Source organism: Megalops cyprinoides, chromosome 3 (assembly GCF_013368585.1).
Source record: "Megalops cyprinoides isolate fMegCyp1 chromosome 3, fMegCyp1.pri, whole genome shotgun sequence".
NCBI lineage: Eukaryota > Metazoa > Chordata > Actinopteri > Elopiformes > Megalopidae > Megalops > Megalops cyprinoides.
Window position 1 is genome coordinate 40101841 of NC_050585.1, and position 24465 is coordinate 40126305.

At 44.5% G+C, this 24465-nt stretch overlaps 1 protein-coding gene across 1 annotated transcript in view; it reads right to left on the bottom strand.

The window, feature by feature from the left end:
• The window catches only part of LOC118774527 (A disintegrin and metalloproteinase with thrombospondin motifs 2-like), an 85332-nt gene that overhangs the window by 15661 nt on the left and 45206 nt on the right, over positions 1-24465 (bottom strand). The window contains exons 4-13 of the mRNA XM_036523874.1: positions 15027-15226; positions 7558-7641; positions 5062-5218; positions 4564-4669; positions 4092-4235; positions 3545-3677; positions 2590-2619; positions 1394-1507; positions 1144-1289; positions 548-723 (exon numbers count right to left, since the gene is read on the bottom strand). Of these exons, the coding sequence (XP_036379767.1) occupies positions 548-723; positions 1144-1289; positions 1394-1507; positions 2590-2619; positions 3545-3677; positions 4092-4235; positions 4564-4669; positions 5062-5218; positions 7558-7641; positions 15027-15226 (1290 nt within the window). The remainder of the gene's footprint in view (positions 1-547; positions 724-1143; positions 1290-1393; positions 1508-2589; positions 2620-3544; positions 3678-4091; positions 4236-4563; positions 4670-5061; positions 5219-7557; positions 7642-15026; positions 15227-24465) is intronic.

Genomic DNA, 24465 nt, shown 5'->3' on the forward strand with positions numbered 1-24465 from the left:
GCAATGTTACGAGAAGGCCCAACAATGTGGAGTCATTGGTAACATCCTGGGTTTGTAACCAAAAGGTTGCATTGCAGGGGATACACTGCTTTATATAAATAGTGCCTCAGTAAATATCCACCACTATACATCAGTTATATAAGAAACAGAAGCTAGGTAAGTGACTTGTAATGAAAAATTAATGTGATAACGCTGTGTTAACCAAGTGTATCTATAGAAACCTGCTTTAGACAGAAGTTAAGGAGCTGGGCCTACATCCAGATGGTGACAGGTCTGGTTCCCATCTGGGGGGGTGCCATTATATTCTGTAGCCAGATGTTTAACCTGAATGATTTCCTTAGGTGCCCAGCTATGAGGTAGGTAAAGGTTGTAAAATATGAGCTCAAGCATGTGTGTAGCCCTGAACAAGGTTGCCTGGTGAGAAAATAAAATTATTTTTTTCCTCCTCTCATATTTCTCCTCCATCCAGCACCCCACTACCAAATTACTGAGGAGGTCAGAACTTTAGGACATCCTAACCCTCCCCTTCCAGCAGGGGGGCACTCACGGTCAGTGTGCTCGTAGGGCAACCAGTGGTGCTTGGCGTTCTGGTACTCGAAAAAAGGGTCCCACATCTTGCACTGCTCCTCCCGAAAGTCTGCCAGGAGCTTGCCGCACTCCTCCGTGTTACACAGCTGGAACTCGTAGGTGGGGCCATAGCAGGTACGGCCTCCGTTAGCAGGACTGGGAGGCGGAGGGTGTGGATGAGAGAAGGACACACAGACAGAGGACAATTTTAGGAAGCATCACGTCAAGCGCTATCACTATAAGACCTAGGCCTTACCCGATCACTATAACTGTTTTATGATAATGATAATGGTATCATATGTTCCACAATTACAAAATAACAGTTTTTAAAATGTAATCACTAGTTAAAGGCTGCTAGTGGAAAAACCCTGAAAAATAAACATGCTGGTATATTTTGGTTTCGTGTTGTTTGTTGGTTCACCACTTCTGTGGAATTTGAGTTAGTTTCAGTGCTTGGGTGAAGAGAGCAGGTTCAGCCCTCAGATGTGCTGAGCAGGTGAGAGTAAACAGCTGACTGCTACAGGCCCACATCTCCGATGCAGAGAAACAGCACCCCCCACAGACCCTCCTACTCACAGCGGGTTGTCACACTGCCGTGTCCGAAAGCGCACGCCCCCGCCGCAGGTCCGGGAGCAGGGCCCAAACTTGCTCCACGCGCCCCAGTGGCCATCCTGCCTCAGGATGTCGGGGGTCAGCCAGATGCAGTGTCCTTTAAAGCAGTTCTGATTGGAGGAGAGATGGTCATGTGATAGCCTTCAAATGAATGGGTGGAGTTAAGGGAGAGGTGGTATGCAGATGTACGTGTGTGTGTCCGACACACTCTCACCTTCCCAGCTGCGCACTTGGTGCCGTCAATGGGCGGGCCCTTTTTGGTCTTGCAGAAGAAGGGGTTATCAGGGTGACTGCACCACAGCTGCTTGCAGGGGTCAAAGGTGCTGTACTGGAAGAAAGAGACAAGCTCATTCATACTCATGCACACACTGAGTACTGCCTGTGCCATTAATACCCACATTAACACACACACACACACACGCACACACACGCACACACACACACACAGCGCATCCTGTACACAGCGTACCCACAATAACTTATTATAATTAATATACAAACACCCTGTATCCTGGATACCCTCAATAGGATAGCACCATTACTACAAACAAAACCCTGTATCCTGGATACCTTCAGTATCACAGCATCAGCACCGCACACAAACACCCTGTATCCTGGATACCACCCATATCATAGCATCAGTACTACACACAAACAACCTGTATCCTGGATACCCACCTTAGTATCATTCCAGCAAGACTTTGAAATAAGTACAAGCCTCGCTGGACAAAATATAGAAAATATAAATGTGCACAACATATACAGAAAACCACAACAACCATCTATCCACCTCATTGAGTAGCCACTGTACAATACAGTACACAGATTACTTATCCAATTCATACAGACACAGAGCAAACACATGCAGACAAAACAAAGGCATTAATTAATCTTTGAGCCTGTAGTATCCTTTAAGCCCCAACAGATCAGAACAGACAGCCAATCAATGCAGAGGCACACAGAAGCTCCACGCAGTATGGAGCCTCACTCTCCTACCACTATTTGCTACTCTGATTCACGACCAGTTTTTGCTTTCTCCTGCCTCTTGCGTATTTTTGTGGTTGCCACTTGATAAGTGAATACGGGACTCTACTGTTTCTAAGATTGCCTCTTACTGCTGAATCCTAAAATCACCCCACTAGAATCAAACTTTAAAGGAAAAAGGAAAAAAAGAATGATCACAGTATATTGGTCCCTTGCCCGAAAGAAAAGAAATCTGGCACACTTCACCAAAGAATTTTACCAGTGCAAGACAGGTTAGGAGTTACATTTAACACCCCTCAGAACGCACGTTAACATCATTACAATGGTAATATCGAACGACAAAAACCAACACGAGAAAAGTAAGAACACCAAACGTGACACCAACACTACTGAGAGTAGGCACTTTTCTGAGGGGGGTGGCCTTACCTGTGCTGCAGACCTGCTCACCTTTTGCAGCTTAGGAAATGGTTTGACAAGAAAATAAATCATCATCTTTTCTATTTACCAAATGCGTCACGACAACAGCAGAGCCATGTTTGTTCTGTTCCCCTTCTCTGTATCCCGCAGTAAGCGCAGGAAACTGCACACTGAACTCAAGCTGGCATTGCTGTGTACCAATGCTGTGCAAGTGTAAGTACCAATGACTGCTACAGCATCTCTCCTGTTCGAGCAACGAATCTCTGCATAAGAGCTAACACTTAAGGGCAGTCCTTATGAGCACAGAGACATCCATCTTGTCTCTCAGCCTAGTCAATGCCAACCAGGGAAACTTGGTCCTCTGAAAAACTCCAAGCCTTCAAACAGCCATCAGAATGAGCAATACCATTTCAAACTGACAAAAATGAACAACTTCTGTACAACCGGGAATGACTGCAAAGTAGTTTGTTACTTGTTACTTTGGTCTCTGATAATGATGACTAATAATAATAAAAATAATAATAATAATAATAATAATAATACAAAGTTTCTGTGAATGGTGATTGGAGAATGGAAACCATGTGACCTGGCCTTGGTACCGCCTCACTTCCTTACTGATGTGACTCAGATCTTGCTGTCTGTAAAACACACTTGACTACTGCAGGAGGACGAGGCATGTGTCTGCAAAAGGCGCTTTATATCCCAGGCTTTCTGCCGAGTCCACTCTCATTGGACCCCTGAGACAGGAAATGGCCTGGCTTACTAGGTTTCAGATGGGAGCTTATCAGGAAAGTTTGCAGTGTAATTTCTTTTTTAAAAAATTTCAGTGGCATGATTTTTGGAGGGGTGGAGCTGAGAACGGAAGGATCCAGAAGGGGCGAGGTGTCTGTGTGTGTGTGTATGTGGGTTTGTGTGTATCGGGGCAGGGGGAGAAGACGGGGTCACAGGGGAGGTGAGCACTCACCGCCGTGCACATCATGTAGCCGACGCCAAAATCGAAGCGGCACTGTTCGTTCATGGAGTAATGGAGTCCAGGTAACTGCGGCAACGAGGGCCAGTTGTGGTCGAAGGGGTCATCACGGAGACAGTCGTAGGAGCTGCGGCAGGAAACACCACACCCCTCACTCATCTGTCAACACGTCAATGAATTGTTTCCCATTCACAAAGGAGGGTAACATCAATGCGTGCCTGGGAAAGCCATGCCTGAATGCAGTGAGATGTAATGAACTGTGGGATATTACTTTACACACTAGACCTTGTGACTCCATGTATAATATATTGGGAATGAGGCTCGTAACCAGAAAGTCACAGAATCAAATCCCAGGGTAAGGTAGGGCTTCAGTTATTTAAGTGGGTGGTGTGGGGCTGGATAGGGGTGGAGCTGCAGGTAAGAGCAGTGTGAGGGGCAGGGCAGTAGGCAGGACACAGCACAGTGGGTGGAGCTGCACTGAGCTCCACTGCAGGTAAGAGCAGTGGGAGGAGAGTGTCAGTGGGGCAGAGCAGAGACTCACTGCAGGTAGCGGCTGAGCTCCTGCTGGCTGCAGCGGGACCAGTGGAAACGGTGGAAGGCGGCCTGCACCAGCGGGGCCATGATGCTCCCCATGTGCACCTCATCTCCACAGCGGTTCCCTTGCCCATCGTGCTCCATCCCTAGCCTGCAAGAAAGAAGCCACTCATTAAGCTGTGCGTGTGTGTGTGTGTGTGTGTGTGTGTGTGTGTGTTTACTCAGGTAGTGTACATGTGTTATCTCAGGTAGTGTGTTTGTGTACATGTGTGGGTATGTTTTTGCATATGCGTGTGCATGCGTGTGGGCACATGTGTGTGGGTGTGTTTTTGTGCATGTGTATGTATGTGTGTACATGTTTGCTTGGGCAGTGCACGTGTGTACGTGTACCTGTATGTGCATGTGTATGTATATGTGGTGTTTATGTATTTGTGTGTAATGTGCGTGTGCCTCTCACACACAGCCGCGCGCACACTCACACATGTCCAGTCTCATGCGCCACCACAAATGCAGAGGAGAAGCCGTCCTCATGGTTCAGGGTGCAGCTCCGCACGGGGTGACACATGCCTGTCACCGGGGCGTAACCTGGGAAACGAGAGAGGGGAGGAGGGAACGAGAAGAGACAGAGAGGGAGGGACTTTCACCACCATCACCATCACTTTAGAGTAAGCGTGTTTAAGGGGAAAGACCATCTGTACTCCTTGCATCAACACAGGCACATGGATACACATGGGTATGGGTGTGCTTGCATATACATCCTGTCACATCACGAGAGAGACAGTGAATCTAACAGAACCCAAATATGTGAGCAATGTATTGTGATACTGGAGCGTGTGTGTGTGTGTGTGACTGTAGGTGTGTGTGTGTGTGCATTTGTGTGTGACTGTAGGTGTGAATGTGTGTGTCTGCGTGTGTGTGTGTGTCTGCGTGTGCGTGCGTGTGTGTGTGTGTGTGTGTGTGTGTGTGTGTATACCGACCCTGCATGCCAGTTGGGCCAAACTCCCGGCGGGTGAGGAAGATGGCGTGGTCATGATGCTCTGCATCGCTCGCGTTTTCCTTTTGCTGCAGGAAGGCCCAGCGGCACACGTTCTCCAGACTCTGAGAGGGGTTCCCCAGCTCGATCAGATTGGATGTCTGAGAGAGAGAGAGACAGAGAGACACACAGAGTGAGAGACAGAGAAAGAGGGAGAGTTCTTTTCTTAGAGCTGCAGAGCAAGAAAGGGTTGCAATCTGAACCAAACACTGTCTAGCCTCAACAGTACATCAATAACCTCGCTACAGAGCTGGAACAGTCTGCAGCTCTGGGCATCTCTGTACAAAAACAAACGTATTGAATTTCTCCTTCGTGCAGATGATCTGGTGCTGCTGTCACCCACACAGCAGGGCATACAGCAGAACCCGAGCACTGCTGGAGCAATACTGCCAGACCTGGGCCCTGGCAACGAAAGCTGACAAGGCCAAACTTGTAGTCTAGCAGAAAAAAAAATTGAGGAAACAGCTACTGCTTCGTGTTCAGGGCCATCACCCTGGAACACACCCCTAGGTAAACTAATACTTCTGTTTCTGTTGTCCCAAATACCACCCTAATAACAACCCTCAGCTCGCCTGAATCCTCCATAAAAGTGACTGCTGTTCAGAAGCTTCCGGAAAAGGAAAAGGTAAGCTTGAGTTAGCACCTCAGTACACCGTGACCTGTCACATCATGAGAGAGTCAATGGATGAATGCTTAAAATGTGCAAATTGCATTCTGGAATAGGAAGGTTATGTAATTCAAATCCTGTTGAAAACTGTGGGAGGAATGAGCTTTTTTTATTTAACATCTTGAATAATGGTCAGTCCAGTGAATGATTTAAATTGACTAGGCTGAGTGAGTGATTTAAACACAGCAACATTTTTAAATGTTATTCTAATAAAGCAGATTTGAATTTGAATTTGAATGTTGAATTTGTGACAGAGAGGGAAGACAAAGAGAGACAGGTGAGCAGAGATCCCTCCATTAGTTACCAGCTATCACCTTTATTCATGCGGATGCTGTCAACGGCATCACCATGAACGTGGAAAGGCCCTTACTTTTGTTCTCCTGAAGGGAAAAGTCAAACAATTCAAAAAAGCAATGCAGTTACCTTTCTCTGATCCATCCACACCTCCGCAGATTCAGTGCATTTTGTTATTTATACTGTTGTTATGGCCTCCAGGTATAGGGCCTCTAGAGGCACAGCCTTTGTTTTTTTTTCTATATGTTTTAGCTACCTGCGATGTAAGCTCATGACCACTCGCTTGAGAAACGATGCCCTGATGTTCTGGATGATCTTACCTTCTGTGCTGTTTTCAGGGCTGTTCCCCCAGTCATACCTGCAATGCCATGTTTACACTTGCCAGTAGGTGGCGCCCATGCCGTTACAAACACCTTTAAGGTGGCCGTCTGCAGCTGAGTGCAGCGGAGCAGAAGCCCCTAGCACATGTACAAAGGTCATGTTTCAGGACTCCTCATATTCACTGTGGTCCCTGCACCTACACAGCCCATCTACATGCCATAAAGATCTGTGGATATGTGTGAAATGTTGCACAGTGTGATGACAGAAGTCACACACACTGGATAACACATAGACACACACACATACACACACACACAGCCCTGCAGACATTCAGCATCTCCTGACTCTGTCATCACGGAGACAGGGCAGGTTGTCCAGAACATGGCAGGTGACAGATATGAGAGAACTCTCTGATCCTAAGATTCTCGAAAAGGTGTGCTGGGTCATGCCGTTGTCACGGTAACTCCGGATGACAGACAGACACGCACAGGGGTGCTGGCGGCCGGGGGGGGCTTCAGCCCCCGCCTCTCAAGAGCCAGCTGACAGGATCATCTGGGACACTTCCTATTTTATTCAGCTTCGCTCTGAAGCACGGCAGGTTTTTTCGGATGAGGAGAACATCACCCACTCACAATCCCCCACTGCCCCTGTCAGCTTCACTCACTCACACGTGCGGCGAACCTCTCTGTAACACGACCAGAGCACGACTGACTGCAAACTGGAGCAGAAAGGAGATTTCTACAGACCATTTCATATTCGGTTTTGTTATACCTTTATCCGAACAGACATATAATGCCGTGGCAAGGCTACATGTATTCTCTTCCCATGCACAGTTTTTGTAGGCAGTAATTCTGTTAAGGTGTCTCACTCAAGGACACAAGCAGACTGTCCTCCCAGGATGCTGACACCACAGCCCTCAGACCCATTTCAGTGCATTAACCACCACTCAGACTTTCCCCACATTAATTACTGTCCCAGTTAATGAATAATTAATAAGGCAATAAAGTAACTACACTGTCATGAAAACAGCGTCCATTCAGTCACGGATTCCTAACGCCCTGGGTAGCACAGGCTGCACAGCATTACCAGACCCTACCCATAATCCCCCTTGCTCACCGGTTTCCCCAGGAAAATCTGGGGGTTTGTGGACCAGCTTACCTTCCTATCGCACAGCATGATAATCCGCACCAGGACCACGTTGATGTGGGCCCCCAGGGAACTGTCCTGGTAAATCTCGTTCACCTGCGCAAACACACACACAGAATGTTAGGGGGGAAGTGGGAGAGAAATTCGCGCCAGGAGTCTGCGTACATGAGGGAGAGAGGGAAATGATTACACATGGCAGCTCGACAATATTACTGTGTTCATGTGCTGAGCCAATGCAGCTTTCATTTCACATTTTATCTGTTTGTACAGCTGGTGCATTTTGCTTGAGGGTGCAGCAACAGTGCTGCACAAATGATTTGAACATGCAACCTTCTGGATGCAAGGATATCATATTTATTTAACAGATGCTCTTATTCAGAGCGACATACATAGGCTAAACTTATCCATTTATACATCGGGGTATTTACTGAAGCCATTGTGGGTTAGGTTTCTTTCCCAGCCTGCAACAGCAGTACCCTAGGGAATCAAACCAGCAACCTTTTGGTTACAAGCTCTGCTTCATACCACTACAGCACACTGTTGCCCTGAAAGCCAATCAGGGAAATTGCATGGCTCAACTCAAAGCACTGGCCTACAGCAGCAGTCTGGGCTTTTAAAACAGCTTTGCAGCGCAACAAACTGAGTTAGCTGTACTAGCCGATAACTCAGCACTTCTGCTTCTCAAATGCTTCCTTTTAAAACTTTCATCACCAACCTCTACTCTGGAAACACTTCCCGTTCAAACTTTCCTCCAATTCCACCCTGCAAGCACTTCTTGTCCACACTTTTTCACTCCTCAAACCCCTCCTACTCGGGACGTCTCTCACCGGCTTCCTGCTGAGATCCCACCTCTGCTGCCTCGGACCTGCCCCTCCCATCTCCACCCACCGCTCTTACCTGCAGTGAGTCTGCAGCTCCACCCCTGTCTCAGGGCCAAAAAATGCAGTGCCTTTCCAGTGCCTCTCTACATCAGCTTCCCAGCTTCTGTACTCACATACCACCGGTGCAGTGCAGCGGTGAGGAGCAGGAATTCTAACCTAAAGGTTATCAGATTGATTCCCAGATGAGGCAGTGCTGCTGCTCCCCTTGAGCAGGCACTTGACCCAAATTGCTTCAGTAAATATGCAGCTGTGTAAATGGATTATACTTCAGCCACAAAAGCTGCTCTGAATAACAGCATCTGCTAAGCAAATAATGTAATGTAATGCAGCTGTCTCACCTGGCCCAGTGCACTGTGGAAAGAAAATCAACTGAAGTGGGGAGACAGAGGATCGGGGAAAGTTTCAGAAACTTCAGACGAGGAGGCTTTTGTGTCTGTGACACATTTAACGAGGGAGAGGGATGTAACGAGAGACCAGTAACAGGAGATCTGACTGCCGGGTGGTAACGAGTGATAGACTGTCTGTGGCAGCAAATCTGAGACTTGCCTGAGCTCTGACAGAGAGAGTGTGGGTGCAGGAAAAGAAGAGGTGTCTGTGTGTGGAGGGTGAGAGAATTACTATACAACCATTATACACATGCTATATATGAACATTATTTCATTATGCCACACATCCCCCATTCCTACCCAGTTTTGTGAGGTCTTTAAAAATAAAGTGTTCATAATTAAGTTTTCTTAATTTTTTGTAAATAACATTTATTTGAGGGTGGGAAATGTTATAATTACATTTTTTGCTTTCTGAAGATTTGCATCTTATATTAATTCTTTATATTCATTAATAATCAATATCGCTTTGTTTATATTTCACTAATATATGGTATTTTTATTTTCCTGTGCTAAAATGCTCAACACTATCACACTCCTGTCATGCCAATAAAGCCAATTTGAATCCTTGAATCCTTGAGAGAGATGCAGAGATACATCTTCGCCTTTTCCCTCCTGCTGTTCTATTTATTTAGTTTCTGCTCTTGGTTGCCACTTGTAGCTAGGCAACCACCAATCCTCAGTGGGCAGGCCATCAGCTGTGAAGAGGCCACGTCCCTCCCATCAGCACCACTGCCTCCTGACTGACAGCTCACTGACCCTGCCCCTCTGTTTCCTCTCTGACAACTCCATCGCACTGCTGACCGTGACCTGATCTCTTAAAAAGCAGGGTAAGTTCATTCATTCTCTCCCCTGCAACTCCACACTGCAGATAGCAGCTACTACATCGTCCCCACACGAGATCGAGACATATGTCATTCATGTGCTGATAAGATTTCTGGTCCAGCCCTAGTCCATGCTTCAACAACAACATCAAAAATAACTTCACTGGTACTCCTTTGAAGAAGTAAGTATTTAAAAAAAACTGAGGCAACAGTGAAGCATAGGGTCAAGGAGCAGGGCTCATAAACAAAAGGTTGTTGTTTCAATTCCCTGCTGGGGTACTGCTGCTGTATCTTTGGGCAAGGTCCTTATCCCAGAATCACCTCAGAAAATATCCAGCTGTATAAATGTATAACATGCAAAAATTGTAACCTGTGTAAGCTGTTCTTTATAAGACCATCTGCTAAATGCTAATAATGTAATGCAATGTAATTTGAACTGCACTGTTGGTGTGGATAGGATGGCAATGGGGTGTCCTTTGTGTTTGAAGTAGAAAGATTAGCCATAGAAGAACTTCTGCATGGAAATTTGAAAGTCCTGAGATATAGAGTATAAGTGTGTGAATGCAGCTTTAGCGTTTCTTCTCTCCCCAGTGAGAACAACAGACCTCAGAAACCCACCAGGTGTCAAGAGCACAATCACTTCTGTGTCTCATCATGATAGAGGAGCAGCAAGAAAAAGGGGAAACTTTATTTATTTATTAATATGAGTGACAGACACCCTCATCCATGCCGATGGTGGATATGTGTTCAACCAATTCCGGCTTAAGTACCTCACTCAAACAGACACTCTCCCTCCTGGGAATCAAAGCGACAATCAGTTTTTTTTAAACTACCGCTCTGCACTGACTCCCAAAACTTCCGTCCCCCTTAAATACGGATCTGACTGCCGTGCGACCACGACAGCAGTCCCACGAGCCACTGACAAGCACTAAATGAGAGGTCTGCCATATTTCAACCTCATCGTGAGGTTTTATAAAAACCCTTTTCACAGCGCGGCTCCCCTCTGGAGCTCCGAGTCTCTCTCCTTCTCTCTGTCCTCGTGCACACCTCTCTCTCTTTCTCTCGTCTCACTTTAATGACCACAGCGGTGTGCCCCTCATTAGTGCTGTCCCCAGCACAGCCCCTCTGCGAGACCCTGGCTATGTTTCATTACTCAGGTTTTAGAAAGAGAGAGAGTGAAAGTTAGAGAGAGGGAAACGGAGAGAAGCCCCAGAGGGCAGGGAGTCGGGGAGTCATTAGGACTGGATTAGGGATGCAGCCGCGTCTTGCGCACACCCTGTCACTGAGGCAGAGAGAGTGAGAGACTCAGGGAGGGAGAGGGAAAGGGAGAGACAGAGAGAGAGAGAGAGAGGGGGAAAGGGAAAGAGAGAGAGGGAGAGGGAAAGAGACAGAGAGAGATGGAGAATGAGGAACAGAGAGGGAGAAAGAGACAGAGAGAGGGGGGAGAGATGGAGAGAGAAAGGCAGGGAGCAGGAGAGTAAGAGGGAGAGGGAGAATAATGGAGACAGAAAGAGAGGGAGGATAAAGGAGAGTGTGAGATGGGGAGACAGCAGGAGACAGAGGGGGAAGGCAGGAGAGTCAGAGAGAGAGGGAAAATGCAGGAAAGTGACAGAGAGAGACAGAGATCTACTTTCTTCTAAAATGTACTCAGTACTCCCATGCAAGGAAAACATTCATTTCAAACATTACATCTGTCCTCCCACGTATCAAACAACTGACTGACACAGACAAAATGTCAGTCATGCTAGGAGAGGGGCCCACAGCCCCACTAGCAGCCCAGTTTGTGAGCACATGTCATAGTCTGAGGGACGTTGAGTGCCCTGTACTGCGGCACTAACAGTAAACTGAAATGTTTTATTAATCACAACATTTAATTAACAAACAATTGATAAATGTGTAGTTTAGTGTAGGATGTACTATGTAGGGTTGATTTTTGCTTTGTGTGTATTTGGCTTGTGTGTATGTGTTCTATTATTTATTATTTTAATGCGTATGGTTGTCCTTGATTATTTGCTGCATTGTTTGTGTTGTTGCTTTGGCAACATAGTGATTGTCTATCCTGCCAATTAAACACTTTTGAATTTGAATTTGAATTTGAGAGAGGGGGATTAAAGGGAGAGAGAGTGAGGAGGAATGAGAGAGAGAGAGGGATAGAAGCAGCAGAAAAGCGAGAGAAAGAGTACTTTTAACGTGTATTACTGGTCAATTTTCAAGGTACCTGCAGTGATTGTATTCTCTCTCTCTCTCTCTCTCTCTCTCTGTCTCATCTTTCCTATTTCTCCTTCTTTTATCTTAAAAGCACATCTGATGACTGGTGTTGGCAACTTCGCTTGCCCACAAACGCTTTAATGAAATTCATCTGATAATTGTAATGCACAATGCATCTACATTCTCTACCGAAACAGTCCAGTGGAAGAGGAAGACTATCGGAAATAACACAGCATTTTCGATCAAATACAAACACATCAGAACAGCAGACGCAGATCCCATACCCCTCTGTGTAGACAAGGGCACTCATGGTTTTAATTTATGCAACAAGGGTCCTGACACATCGTCAGGTCTGATGTGGTGTGTCACACGGGATGATCCCAGCAAGCTCCTCCCATGTCAGTCCAGGGGATATGACATCATTGCTCAGACTAAGAGTTAGTCCCTCTCACAATGCTAGCAAATAACAGAATCACTTTACAAACACTCCCAGAGGATCTTGGGGCCAGGTGAGCTGTCACATGGAAAAGCTGTTCGCTAGAATCAATATAGATCACCAGCTGCAGATACTGCATTATTCATCTCGGCAGATGGCCTCTTCCAGGAAGGCCGTCCGTTGTGCACCATGTGCATACTGTAACCTGTGTGTGCATCTGGGCTTTCTGCAGGCAGAGCAGCTGAGGACAGGATTCCAACTCCCGTGTGCAGCAGTGGTGTCACACCCAGGGACTCGAACCCTCAACCCACATGTGTTCTAAGCATGACGCCATACACTTGGAGCTGCATGCCGGAGGTTATGCTCGGAGAGTTAACTCTCAGAGAGAAGCCACAGGCGCAGAACGCTGGAAGGCTCAACGCTTCAGAGAGGAGGGGAAAAAGGCGAAGGCTGAGAGAAAGAGAGGAAAAAAAGTGGGTCGTTCAGACAGATCCACTTTTTTCAAGCTGCCTCCTGTATCTGTCTGCCTGCTTTTTCCCATGGGAGGACTACTGTAATTGTTATGTGAGCTTTTGTTATGTCAACTGTTGAGAGGCAAGCGGAGCCGCAGGAATGAGTGTGTGGGAGTGTTCATTCACCTCCTTCAGTCGTGATTCATTCTGAATGTGATTTTTTTTTTTAAGGAGACACAAGGCAGGGCCGGGCCAGGATGGCTCTCTCCGCTGCTGCTTATCCCAGCTGGCGTGAGGCGGTCTGGTATAAAATGTAAAAAAATTCTGATTGGCTGGGGGAATTGACCTATGGCTGGACCAGCGCCATGGTTCCTTTCTGATGATGCTGATGTCTGATCACTGCCATTTCTTCAGCAAACATCACTAGCTATGTTTAGGGAATTAAACCAATAATGTACTGATGTCAGAGCAGGCATTCTGACCTGTGCTAACATTACTGGAAAAGGGAACAGGAGACATACAGATTTTTGCCAAGGAGACTTGGCAGATCTGTTTGGAGGGATAACTGCATATTTCTTCGAGCTGGAAAAACAATGTATGCTAAACAGGGAACAGATACTTCATGTCAAAACAGGAGACTGACCAGTTTGGAGAGGAAAAAGAAGATTATACATTATACAGCTTAATTTTTGCCATTAACGCTATATACTAGTAGTGAGTTATATTCAGGGGGAAAGTAATCAAATTTCTTTCGAGAACTGAAGAAACAGTAAAGCAATTACTACATACTAATTCTCATTTCCTTACCACTGCATTGCTCTTTCAGTACTGCTCCTCAGTGAGACTCTTGAATCCGAGAATCTGACTGAAAAATGAAGGCATTCTGCATACTGGAAATATCTGTCCCTGCTCCTGCTTTTTACTCTATTTCTTGGGAAATCGTAAGTGTCAAACATTCAGACAAACAAATGCGCATAACTGAACTCAACATTTCGATTGACATTAAACACACAAACTGTGCATACCATACCTTAGGCATACACACACACACACACACACACACACACAAAGAGAAACACACACACACACACACAGATTCACCCAAATCTGCGAAGATTTGGTTATTCTAACTGAATGGCAAATGACCTTTGATTGTCAGAGTAACCCTACTTTACAAATCAAGTGCATTTTAATATTTTAAAATGGAAAAGTATGTGTGCTCTCAGCTGACCTTCCTGGCTGAATAAAAATTTTAAAAAGTAAATAAAACACATCAGCAATCCAAGCATCTCTCTGGAAATGTTAAGGGTGTGTTCAATGCAGTATTCATTAGAAGCCCAATCTTGCCCAGGGAGGAAAAAGAACATCAGTTCCTCACACCTGTGCCCTTTCAAAAAATCCAGCAGAATTACAGGGCCCTGAGTGAGAGAGGCCAGGCGGATAATGATGGAGAAACGATTTTGGGAAGTGACGGCCTCTCTTTTCAAACATGGCAACAAGGACAGCCGTGAATACACATCTCCACAATCACAGAAGCGGCAAGTCATACAGGTAGAAAGTGTTTTTTTTTTTTTTTTCTAGAAAACCAAATAAAACACACAAGTGGATTAGAAAATAATTTTGGGTCTTTAGAAAAACGTCACTGTATTTAAAACGCTAAATTAAAATGATCTATAAAGAGTGATATAAAAAATAATAATCATCATTTTGTCAGTTCTGTGCCATAGTTTCGGCTGCTTCTCCTCAGGATGACCACCAACATGGCCTCATACCTTCTTGTGTTCCATGTCTCATTTAGTTGATGTCTGACACTTATGTTGATTAGTTATTGTTTTTCACCTGTGCTGTCTGTTATTTTTAAGCCCTGCCTTTTGCCTACCTAGTTGCTCAGTCTTGAGTTGCAATGTATTTTATGTGAACTCTTGTACCAAGCCTGTTTTGCTTTTTCTAGAGTCTTCAGTAAAAGGTACTTTGTTTTCTTTGAATCAAACCTTTTGGTGTCCTGAGTCATCTCTGCACTTGCCTTGCTCCTCATAACATTCTGAGAGGACAGACTTAAAAATTCCTGCAGTCTGTATATCTGTACACTTCTCTGCTAAAGAAGGACAAGCAAAGCATGTGTGAAGCTCTTTCCCACAAGCCTGCCCTGACAAAGAGGACAAGGGATGAGAACCAAGAGGGGTCTTGAGCTGTACTGTCAGACACTGGCGGTGTAAAGGACTGACCGCCAAAAACAGCACAAACACGCTGGGATTAAAGAGAGGTGTGGGGTGTTAGATGTACACAGCCAAACTCACGATGTTCATGAGCGTTAGGAGGTACTTCTGCACATGCTCCTTCCCATGGAAATGGACCACCGAGTAGTCCACGCCAAGCAGGACCTCGATGTTGTAGACCCCATCGGAGGCCTGTCTCCGGGTGCGGCTGCTCTGGTTCAGGTTCTGCTCCACCTCTCCGTACAGCATCTCCAGGTCCATCAAACCCCCCAGCTCCAAGCCTGCAACCAGAGACATCAACAACCACCACTTTAGCTAGCTACATCACCAATCTGCCTAGAGGACTACATTACCCAGAGTTATGCAGGTCATGGAGGTTCCTGTGCTGTGGTGGTTATCACGTTTTCCTAACACGTGAAAAGCCCCCAGTCCAGACTCTGCTGGAAACGTGTAAGACGCAGTGTGGTACAGTGTTTAAGAAACTGGGCTTATAACCAGAATCTCTCATTCCCAGGAGGTATTTAAGCGGAATGCTTCAGTAATTATACTGTGTTGCTATGAGAAAAAGGGTGTCTGTTTAGTCAATAGATAATGTAACTATGATTCAGCTGTGCAACACTCCCTTTCCAAGCAGTGGGCTCCTTCTTTGAAACAGGACAGATGAAACTTGTATCCTGTCCTGCAAAACTTCAATGACATCATGGTGCTGATTCCAGAACTGTAGTCTATATTCATCCTTGTTCTTTCCTGGGTCATTCTGTGTGTGTGTGTGTGTGTGTGTGTGTGTGTGTGTTTGTGTGTGTGTGTGCATGCGTGTGTGTGTGTGTGTGTGTTTATGTGTTTGTGTAAGTGTATGAATTTAATAGTGTAATGTTCACTCTCTGCTTAAGTGAGCCAAATATTACATTACATCTGTTTTTCACTTGTCAGTTATCTGTTTTTCCTAAATTGGGAGATACAATTTCATCACTATGGTGCTTGTAAATATAAACAAATGCTGACTCAAAATTGTGTGTGTGTGTGTCTATTGGTATGAAAGTCTTATTCTCTGGTGCATGGGTATTTGTGTGTGTGTTGGTGTGAAAGTCTCTTTTACTTCTATGAGTGTGTGAGTCGCTGTGAGAGTCTTTTTTACTCCTGTGTGTGTATACGTGTGCATGTGTGTGAGTGTGCCTCTCCTCTCCTTCCCGCTTATAAACAGGCCTGCCCTACTCTCTTCTCTGAGAGAGTGTGGGGTCCAGCGTGGGAGGAGCAGTCTGTCTGGAGGAAGGTACCCCGCTGGGAATGAGTCCTGTCTCTCCATCAGCGAGGACCGTCCATCAACCACTTCTCACGCAATGTTTCCCTGGCAACCTGCTCACAGGGTGAACCCACAGAAGCTAACATAGTCGCTCGTCGGCCAGTGAGAAAACACTCCGTGGCACAGGCAAGGCAGTGATCCGGCAGCACTGTTTTCATGTGAGCGTGCAAATTCTGACATTACCATGGTGGAACAATGCTTCAGGTTTGTGCTCTTGCATGGCTTTTTGCCTAGCATTTATGATAAAAAAATAAATAAATATATATATATAAATATATATATATTATATATAAATATATATATATATATATATATATATTTTTTTTTTTTTTTTTAGAAGATAGTTCACTTCTGTGCACACTCATGGATCAAAACATGGAATCAACACAACCTATTTCCTTGGCAGCATGCTGAAATGCGAGAATTTCTTAACGATATCTTTATTCAGAAATGCTGAGTGCAGTGTTTCAGCAGTGTAGTGACTATAATATGCACATGTAAGCATGCAACCATAAGGTTGCAGGTTCAACTTCCCATGCCATTGGCCCTTGAGAGAGGCACTTAGGATAAGCTGCTTCAGTGAAATACTGTGCTGTGTAAATGGACAAGGAGCAAAATGTGAGCTACATAGTCCACCGTGCATAAGGGCATCTGTTACATTATGAATGCTAAGACAGACTGCCTAGTCTTTAGTTTTTAATTTCAGTCTGGCTGTGTGTGTGTGTGTGTGTGTTTGTAAGAATGTGTGTGTATGTAAGAATGTGTGTCTGTGTGTGTGTGTATGTGTGTGTGTGTCTGTGTGTGTGTATCAGGGTTTCGGTTAGTTTCAAATTTGTCCGGTAAAATAAATTCTTTCCAGACACCGGACCAGCAAGAAAAAATCCTAGTGGAAACCCTGGTGTGTATGTGTATTTTTTGGGCACAATTTTTTTCATGACACCATCCTGTGAAGGAATGACAAAAATCTGCACATTGAAAGCAAAGTGTTGTCACTTTCGTCTGCATGGAAATGCAATCCCACAATCCCCTCTCGCTGTGTCAGCCACAGTGTTTTCTCCACCTGCTGTGGTGAGCCTGACCGGTGAGGATGCGGGGAGGTGCAGGGAAAACAGTAATCAAACGTGGCATGTAGACATCTTCAGCAACAGGATCCCCTCATCCCACCTGCTCAGAAATTTCACAGATGTCTTAGAGCAGGGGGGTAGGGTTGGGAGTTTTGTGGTATGGGTAGGGCTCGTAACTGAAAGGTTGCTGGTTTGATTCCCTGCTGGGGCACTGCTGCTGTACCCTTGGGCAAGGTAACTTAACCCACAATTGCCTCAGTAAATATCCAGCTGTATAAATGGATAAAATTGTAACCTATGTGAGTCACTCTGGATAAAAATATCTGCTAAATTCCAGAAACATAATGAATCCTGAGTGAAAATCTAAGCTAATGGCTGCTTCCCTGAGATGGCTCAGACCTGACATTCGAGCTCAGACCTGCGATGTGGAAACCTGAAGGCTCAGGGGCCTATATGCTGTTGTATTCACGTCAACTGACATGAAAAAGGAATCAAGTAAGAACAAGAACCACCCCTAACCCCTGGGCCCCCATCCTGCCCCTTAGAACCCTCTCCCAAGGGAAAAGAGATTCCAGTCAACATGGGCCAGTTCTCCAGGTTAAGGTGAGATCTTGGCCAAAGCTATGGCTTTCTTTTGGTTAAGACCAATGTGGCAGTAAGTTGTGTATTGGAATCCTCAAACATATTCTCTAAGCTCTTTTCACAAATCAAAATTTGACATATACTCAAAACAGTCATAGTGAAAAATATATTGCAAGTTGCTCAATAAGTACTTGACAATACACTGTGACAACTGTACTGTTTAGAAATCGAGTGAAATGCTAGAAAGCTGTAGCAAAATGGATAAAAAAATATATAGACAATACTATCAAATCCTTCAAAGGATGATGACTCAGAAAGAGCAAACATTGATTTTAACTCAGTCTATTCCACTGTGGGGTGATATTTCACTAATCCATTCCCTAATTATTATCTTACGACAGTTTAGTTTTCCCCATGAACACGCTGTGCAGACAATTTACATTAAGCTGGTTGGTAATATCAGTTCATAATTTTCATTGTGCACAACAACGCGTTCATTAAACTGCACTGGAAGTGAAAGTATGATGCTGCTGAATGTGCCTCTCACATGTTGAAAGGTGGCTTGGTGTTATATATAACCCACAGCACCTCTGTTTTAACATAGCCAAGGAGTCACCACCATGCTTTTAACCTCTGCTCCACACCATAAAGAATAGCAGAACAAAGAAAAGAGCTGGACCTGAAAACCTTGACCTTCCCAACATCCCCTAGACCACTCACACAAGGTACAATTATCTCTTCAAACATCTAAGAGCAAAAGAAGGTTAATGACAAGAACAGGCTGCTTTGGACCGTTTAGGGCCATCACTCTGCCTGTAGTTTGGAGTCTATCTGTGTCTGCGACCACTGCAAGTCCTGCTAAACTAGACCATGCACTAATAAAGCAATCAGTTCATTACATTACATTACATTCATTTAGCGGATGCTCTTATCCAGAGCGACTTCCAGCACAAAAGAAGAGAAGTGTACAATTCAAACTTAAAGAAACAGATGTCACTGTGGTGTGATAGTGAAGGAATTGAGGTTGCAGCAGGAAAGCTAAAAATTCTAACATGAATCTGTGTGCTGTTTTTTTATTGTTTGGCATATGTCTTCATCCAGGGCAAATCACAACAGCTCATAATACACGTATTATCCATTATAGAGCAGGGTAATTTACAGCAGTGATTCAGGGCCATGTCATTGCCCCAAGGTACAACAGCAAGATCCTCCCAGGATCTGACTACACAAACTTCAAGGTGCCAAACTGCTACACCACACTGATTTCTACAAAGGCAACAAACCAGGAATTGCTTCAGAATTGATTTATTATATACCCAGCTGTATGAAATGGATGATATGTAAAATGTAAGGCATCCTGGATTGGAGCATATGGCAGGCAAATGATTAATACCGATAATTAGCGAGTACGGATGAACATTGAGATTTGAGTGAAAAATGGATAATAACTAAGAGGCATCTGCTGTCATCCCCCACAGATATATGAGCTTCTGAAGCTTCTGAAACAGACAGGATGAATCTATAACAAGACTGCACATATATGAATGTTTAAAAGTGTCCGATTTCTCTCAGAGCACTTCCTGCAACTCACTATCTGACTGTTCAAAATCTCATCACAGCACCCCCACCCCCCTCCCCCCCTCCCTTTGGCAGTGAGAAAGAGACAAGAACAGGCCTCTCAATCATCCTTCATCCTGTCCCCTGTCACCCCACAGCAGGGGTGCCAAATTCAATTCCCTGAGGTTCGTGTGTGTGCCATTTTTTTTTATTCCCTCCCTTTTACCCTTGCTTAATTGGTCCAATTAGTTAATGAGCTCTATAGACCTGCATCGATACATCTCCCAAAATGCATTGCAGGAAACTGGCCCTCCAGGAATAGAGGCTGATGTTCCTGCTGCTGAGCGACACAGGGCACAGTGAGAGATGAGGAAAAGGACAGCTCCTCGATTGCAGGAAGCACAAAGATTGCATAAGCAAGGAGGAATAAAGCCTCTTTGCCTGTGACCTGGCCCACGATGCACTGGGCCTGAGGAATTGATTGGCTCCTCTGCAGATCGGTGGCTGTGATGCGCGGGGCCAAGCTGGGCTGACCTCCGCTTTGGTCGAAAGGAGTCGATACGGTAAAGCCTCGCTCCTCGGGAACTGGGAGGAGGGGGCAAAAGGCAGATAGTCAGGGACTGACAGAAGAAAGAGGCTTTGTGCTTCACCTCTCTCTCTGCATTCCTGATCGGCGGAGTGAAAACAGGGGTCATGCAGGAACGGCCAGCCCTGCTCACACACGCTTTCACTTCAACCTGGTTACCTCATCTGCCCGTTGGAAACAAGCTACGAGCACAGCCAAGGCACAAAGGCATGTATCCGCGCTGCGTTTCCAAGAAACACACACACGTTTGACAATGACGGTTGAGTTTTTCCCTTACCTAAAGGCACCCACATACAGAAGTGGCATGCAGCAGGTGTGGAGTACCGGAATGTGGTGTCACAAATGAGCCACCCTCATCACCCTACAGCACAGATAGAGCGATCAGACTGGGCTTAATAGCCCTTCAGAGCATTGCATTCCCTCCCTCTCTGAAAGCACAAAAAATGGGACACTAAATTCCATTGATGATTCAGCAAATCCCAGAAAACTCCGCATCTGTCCCTGGCAGAAAACGCTGTGTTTCTAGGCGAGGGCTCCGGGCGAAATCGCCTCTGATCCGAGAGCCGCCTCATCACTCTTCATCAGCTCCAGCCAAAGCCTCTCTGTCTGAGGGACGCGAAGTGAAGCCAGCTGGGACCCAGTGCGTTAGGAGAACAAGCCAGGCATCCTTCCTTTAGATACCTGTCCACTCACACTCAGTGCATCTGAGTGACAGCCTCTTAAAAGCACAGGGACAGAGTGAGATGGAGAGAGGGATTCTTCTCGCTTTATTGGTATTTGCTAACTATTAATGACATTTAACAGCACGTTATATAAATAGATCCCCGTACAGAACAAAATCATCTCAAGAGGGCTATCCTGTTAAAATTCCTATGAACAAATGCATATGTACATACACACATCCATACATAAACATAAGGATTGGATTGCAGCCCTAAGCTTTGATTCCCCAAAACCTGCTTCTATTTCAATGTGTAAGTCTTGCAAGGATGTGGATGTTACTTCCCTAATTTTGTTGAAAAAGGTTTTTTGCCCTGTTTTACACTGTGCAACCACAGTACATGACACACACCCTCAACCGCAGTGTAAGAGCTTTAATCCACTAATATCTGACAGACTAAATCTAACAACATCAGACAACAAAACGAGCTTGCAGCGTTCAGCAGCACCCACTCTCTGCAGAATTAGTTTTCTGCATTACATATTCATATTAGACATTGCATTCATATTTATTAAAGTCATATTATTCTGCTCCAGTTTCCAAGACAAAACCGATCTACTGAGTGGAAGATCCACAGTGTTTAGCGTTTGAGGAAAAATGTATATATAAATGTGACAACATGTAACAATATTTGCATATCAATACACTACATGTGACACGAGCATTCTGTAAGTGATACATAAGGTGCAGAGCAGAGATTCCCCTGGGGAGTTGATTTCCTGAATATGATTTACTGAAATCTGAGTCTAATTTACTGAAACATGTCAGCAATCACACACTAACTACTGTGCTTCATAGAAACATGCTTGGATGTCCAATTCAGCCAACAAATTTTCCAGATAAATTATCACTGTTAAAGTTTGCTCCTACTCAGAAGTACGCATGTAGTAGGAACATTCAGTGACTATGCAAGCAAAGAGGGTTATTTGTAATTTCCTCATTGTTGATTACAATAACACAATTTTTGATTTATCTCTGCTGCTGTGATCTTTTATTACCTTGTAGCTCACTTTGGATTCTGGATGAATGTAGGTGTTTGAGGGTTACAGCGCCCCCTGCCATCTTAGGGTAAGAATAACTGTTAATAAAGTCTGAATGCAGCATTATCTGTAGATACAACAGCCATTAGCAGAGATGGTGGAGGAATGAAACTGTCAATCAAAATCTAGGGGAGAGTGACAGCAGTTAACATGAGTGTCACATTAAGGCCACATTAAGCCATAAACCACTCAGACCCAAATTTAAAGTCACACTCCTTTCCTTTGTTCAGACAGGCAGACAGTTTGGGTAGGGTCAGGTATAAGGTCAAATGTCACTGGTGATAAGGGTTAAAAATGCAAAAAGGGTGATTTACCAGGCCTCTGTCGTTTCTTAAAAGAAGTCTCTGCGGCCCTTTTCCCTTCTGATCTGCCATACCTCCTCTCTCTCTCTCCCACAGTTACACCATTTTCCCTGGCCCTCCTGTTGGCCTAGAGTCCGGGCTATTATGATCACAACCAGTGTGGTCTGAACAAAGATCAGACCCAAGACCTTGGCAACCACACTACACAACTTCTTTATGCTATATAATAGGCTCTCTCTGTGAAATATCCAGGTTGCTTGCATCACAAATCAGCAAAACAACATCTCTTACCTTTACTCTAAAAACTGCTGGTACTGTCTGTATCAGATTCAGATACTCCACTACATCACTTCATGTCTCCATGAAAAGAATGTTTGGACTGTGTAGAAAATTCTTCATTAAGGCAGTTAACTTTGAGAAGGTATTAATTCAAATAAAATATGAACCTTCAAAAATACCATTCAAATTTTTTAAAGTGTCCATTAATACTATTGCTACGGATCTCTCTTCTGTGCAGCCAGATTGCACAGTTTAAAGGTCAGTTAGTGTATGTCCTACACCCTTCTGAGAACACTGAATAAAGTAACAGGCCCCTGACAGAGACAGTCCGGAAACCTTGAGGGATTTTTTTTTGCAGTGGATTGTGGGTAATGAGAATGAGGTATAGTAGGAGAAACAGAATAGATACTGAAGGAGTGCTGTGAATAGAATTTCCCCTTAGCTAACCATTTTTCAAGCCTCTGACTCTTTCCAGAAAATTTAAAGTTCTAGATTATATTAAATACACATGCCAAAGGGACAACTATGCAGTGTAGACCAATTCACCCATCTTTCACTAATCTAGTTCACTATCCTTTCCATGAATGGTCCAAGGCATCTTTGAAATCTCTCCAGTGCAAAGACTTTTTCTTCTTCTTTTTGAAGGGCTGGGGAGGTTGGACAAATGCCCTGAGCCCAAAAACCACTTTCAAAGACAAAGTAAAATAAGCCCTGACCTTCCCTAAATTCCAGGTCAAAGGTCACAAGGTCAGTCAGGTGAGCCTGCACATACCCACAGCTCATATTAACAGCTTGTCATCATTGAATACAGGAAGAAAAATAAGTAAACTGCTGCTCACTTTATTGGAGAAAATACACCAACGTCATCCTTGAGTTTTGGTTTGTTTTGGGTCCAAAGACTCATTTTCCACCAATGGCCCCGTAGAACAAAGATGGCTTTACATCATTATCAAAGATAATTCACGCTTGTCAGGCTGTGACAAGAACATGCTTTTATGGTCTTGTACAACCTCGGGGCACTCAAGACCGATTACAACATATGCCATGGTGACAAATCATAATTCATTCAGCCTTCTTATCCAAATCCTGTGAACTGTGCTTACAAGAATCACAACAAACCAGGACCATTTGATCCTTATAAGCAGAGGATATTTAAAAGCAGAGTCTCAAATCCAGGGGTAAATAGAAGTGTATGTATTAAAGAATGCTTTGCTTAATTAACTGAGAAATGTCCTTTGCAATGCTCTACAAACAGGAAACAAAACATTTTATGTTATTTTATGTTATATTCTATTAAATAAAATACAAATACCATGACTCATGTTATTTATTTGATTGTCAATGTGCAAATTGCATTGTTCGAGGTATGCCACGACCCTGTCATCGTCCTTAGCTATATTAAAATGTAAAGTCATAGTTTGACTCGTTAATATTTTCTGCATGTCTCCATGATAATCGCTGTTGTGGTGTGTTGCCAATTCTCATTTGTTTTCATGTTGTGACACTTTCTTATTTCTCCATAGAATCTTACACAATGTAGGTTGTGGAATGCCAAATTCTCAGCTGCATTTCTGTCATTGATCTTAGGACTGCTTTAAGACTCAAACAGGCAGCATTTTTCATCTGAAAAAAGCAACTTTCTTGTTCTTGCCAGGTCTCCTGGCATTCAGGAAAACCACAGCCTTTTTTTCTCAAAACATTTTACGTGATAGGTGCTGTGGTAATTAGTACAAGATATGAGATGCACAATATTCAAATGTTAATGTTTTTTACTTCCGCTAACTATGCACTCAACTGGGAACCACTGCAAAGGACTGAGTGTTACATGTTGTGAGTGAGCCCAAATTGATTTTCATCAGCGTTTTTAAACAGCTTCATTAGAGGAATGATTTTCTCCCCCGTGTTTTTGATAACTATGCAGTTAATTCTTACATCAGTGTTTTTTTTTCCACAAGTGCAGTGTTCACAGTCTGTGATGCTCTGGCAGCATTTTTGGGCTCTCGGGGGGGAACACTTTGGGAGGAAAGGCAGGAAATACACGAGAGTTTCTCCCCTTTCCAACCAAAGGAGTCGTTCATCCAATATTAAT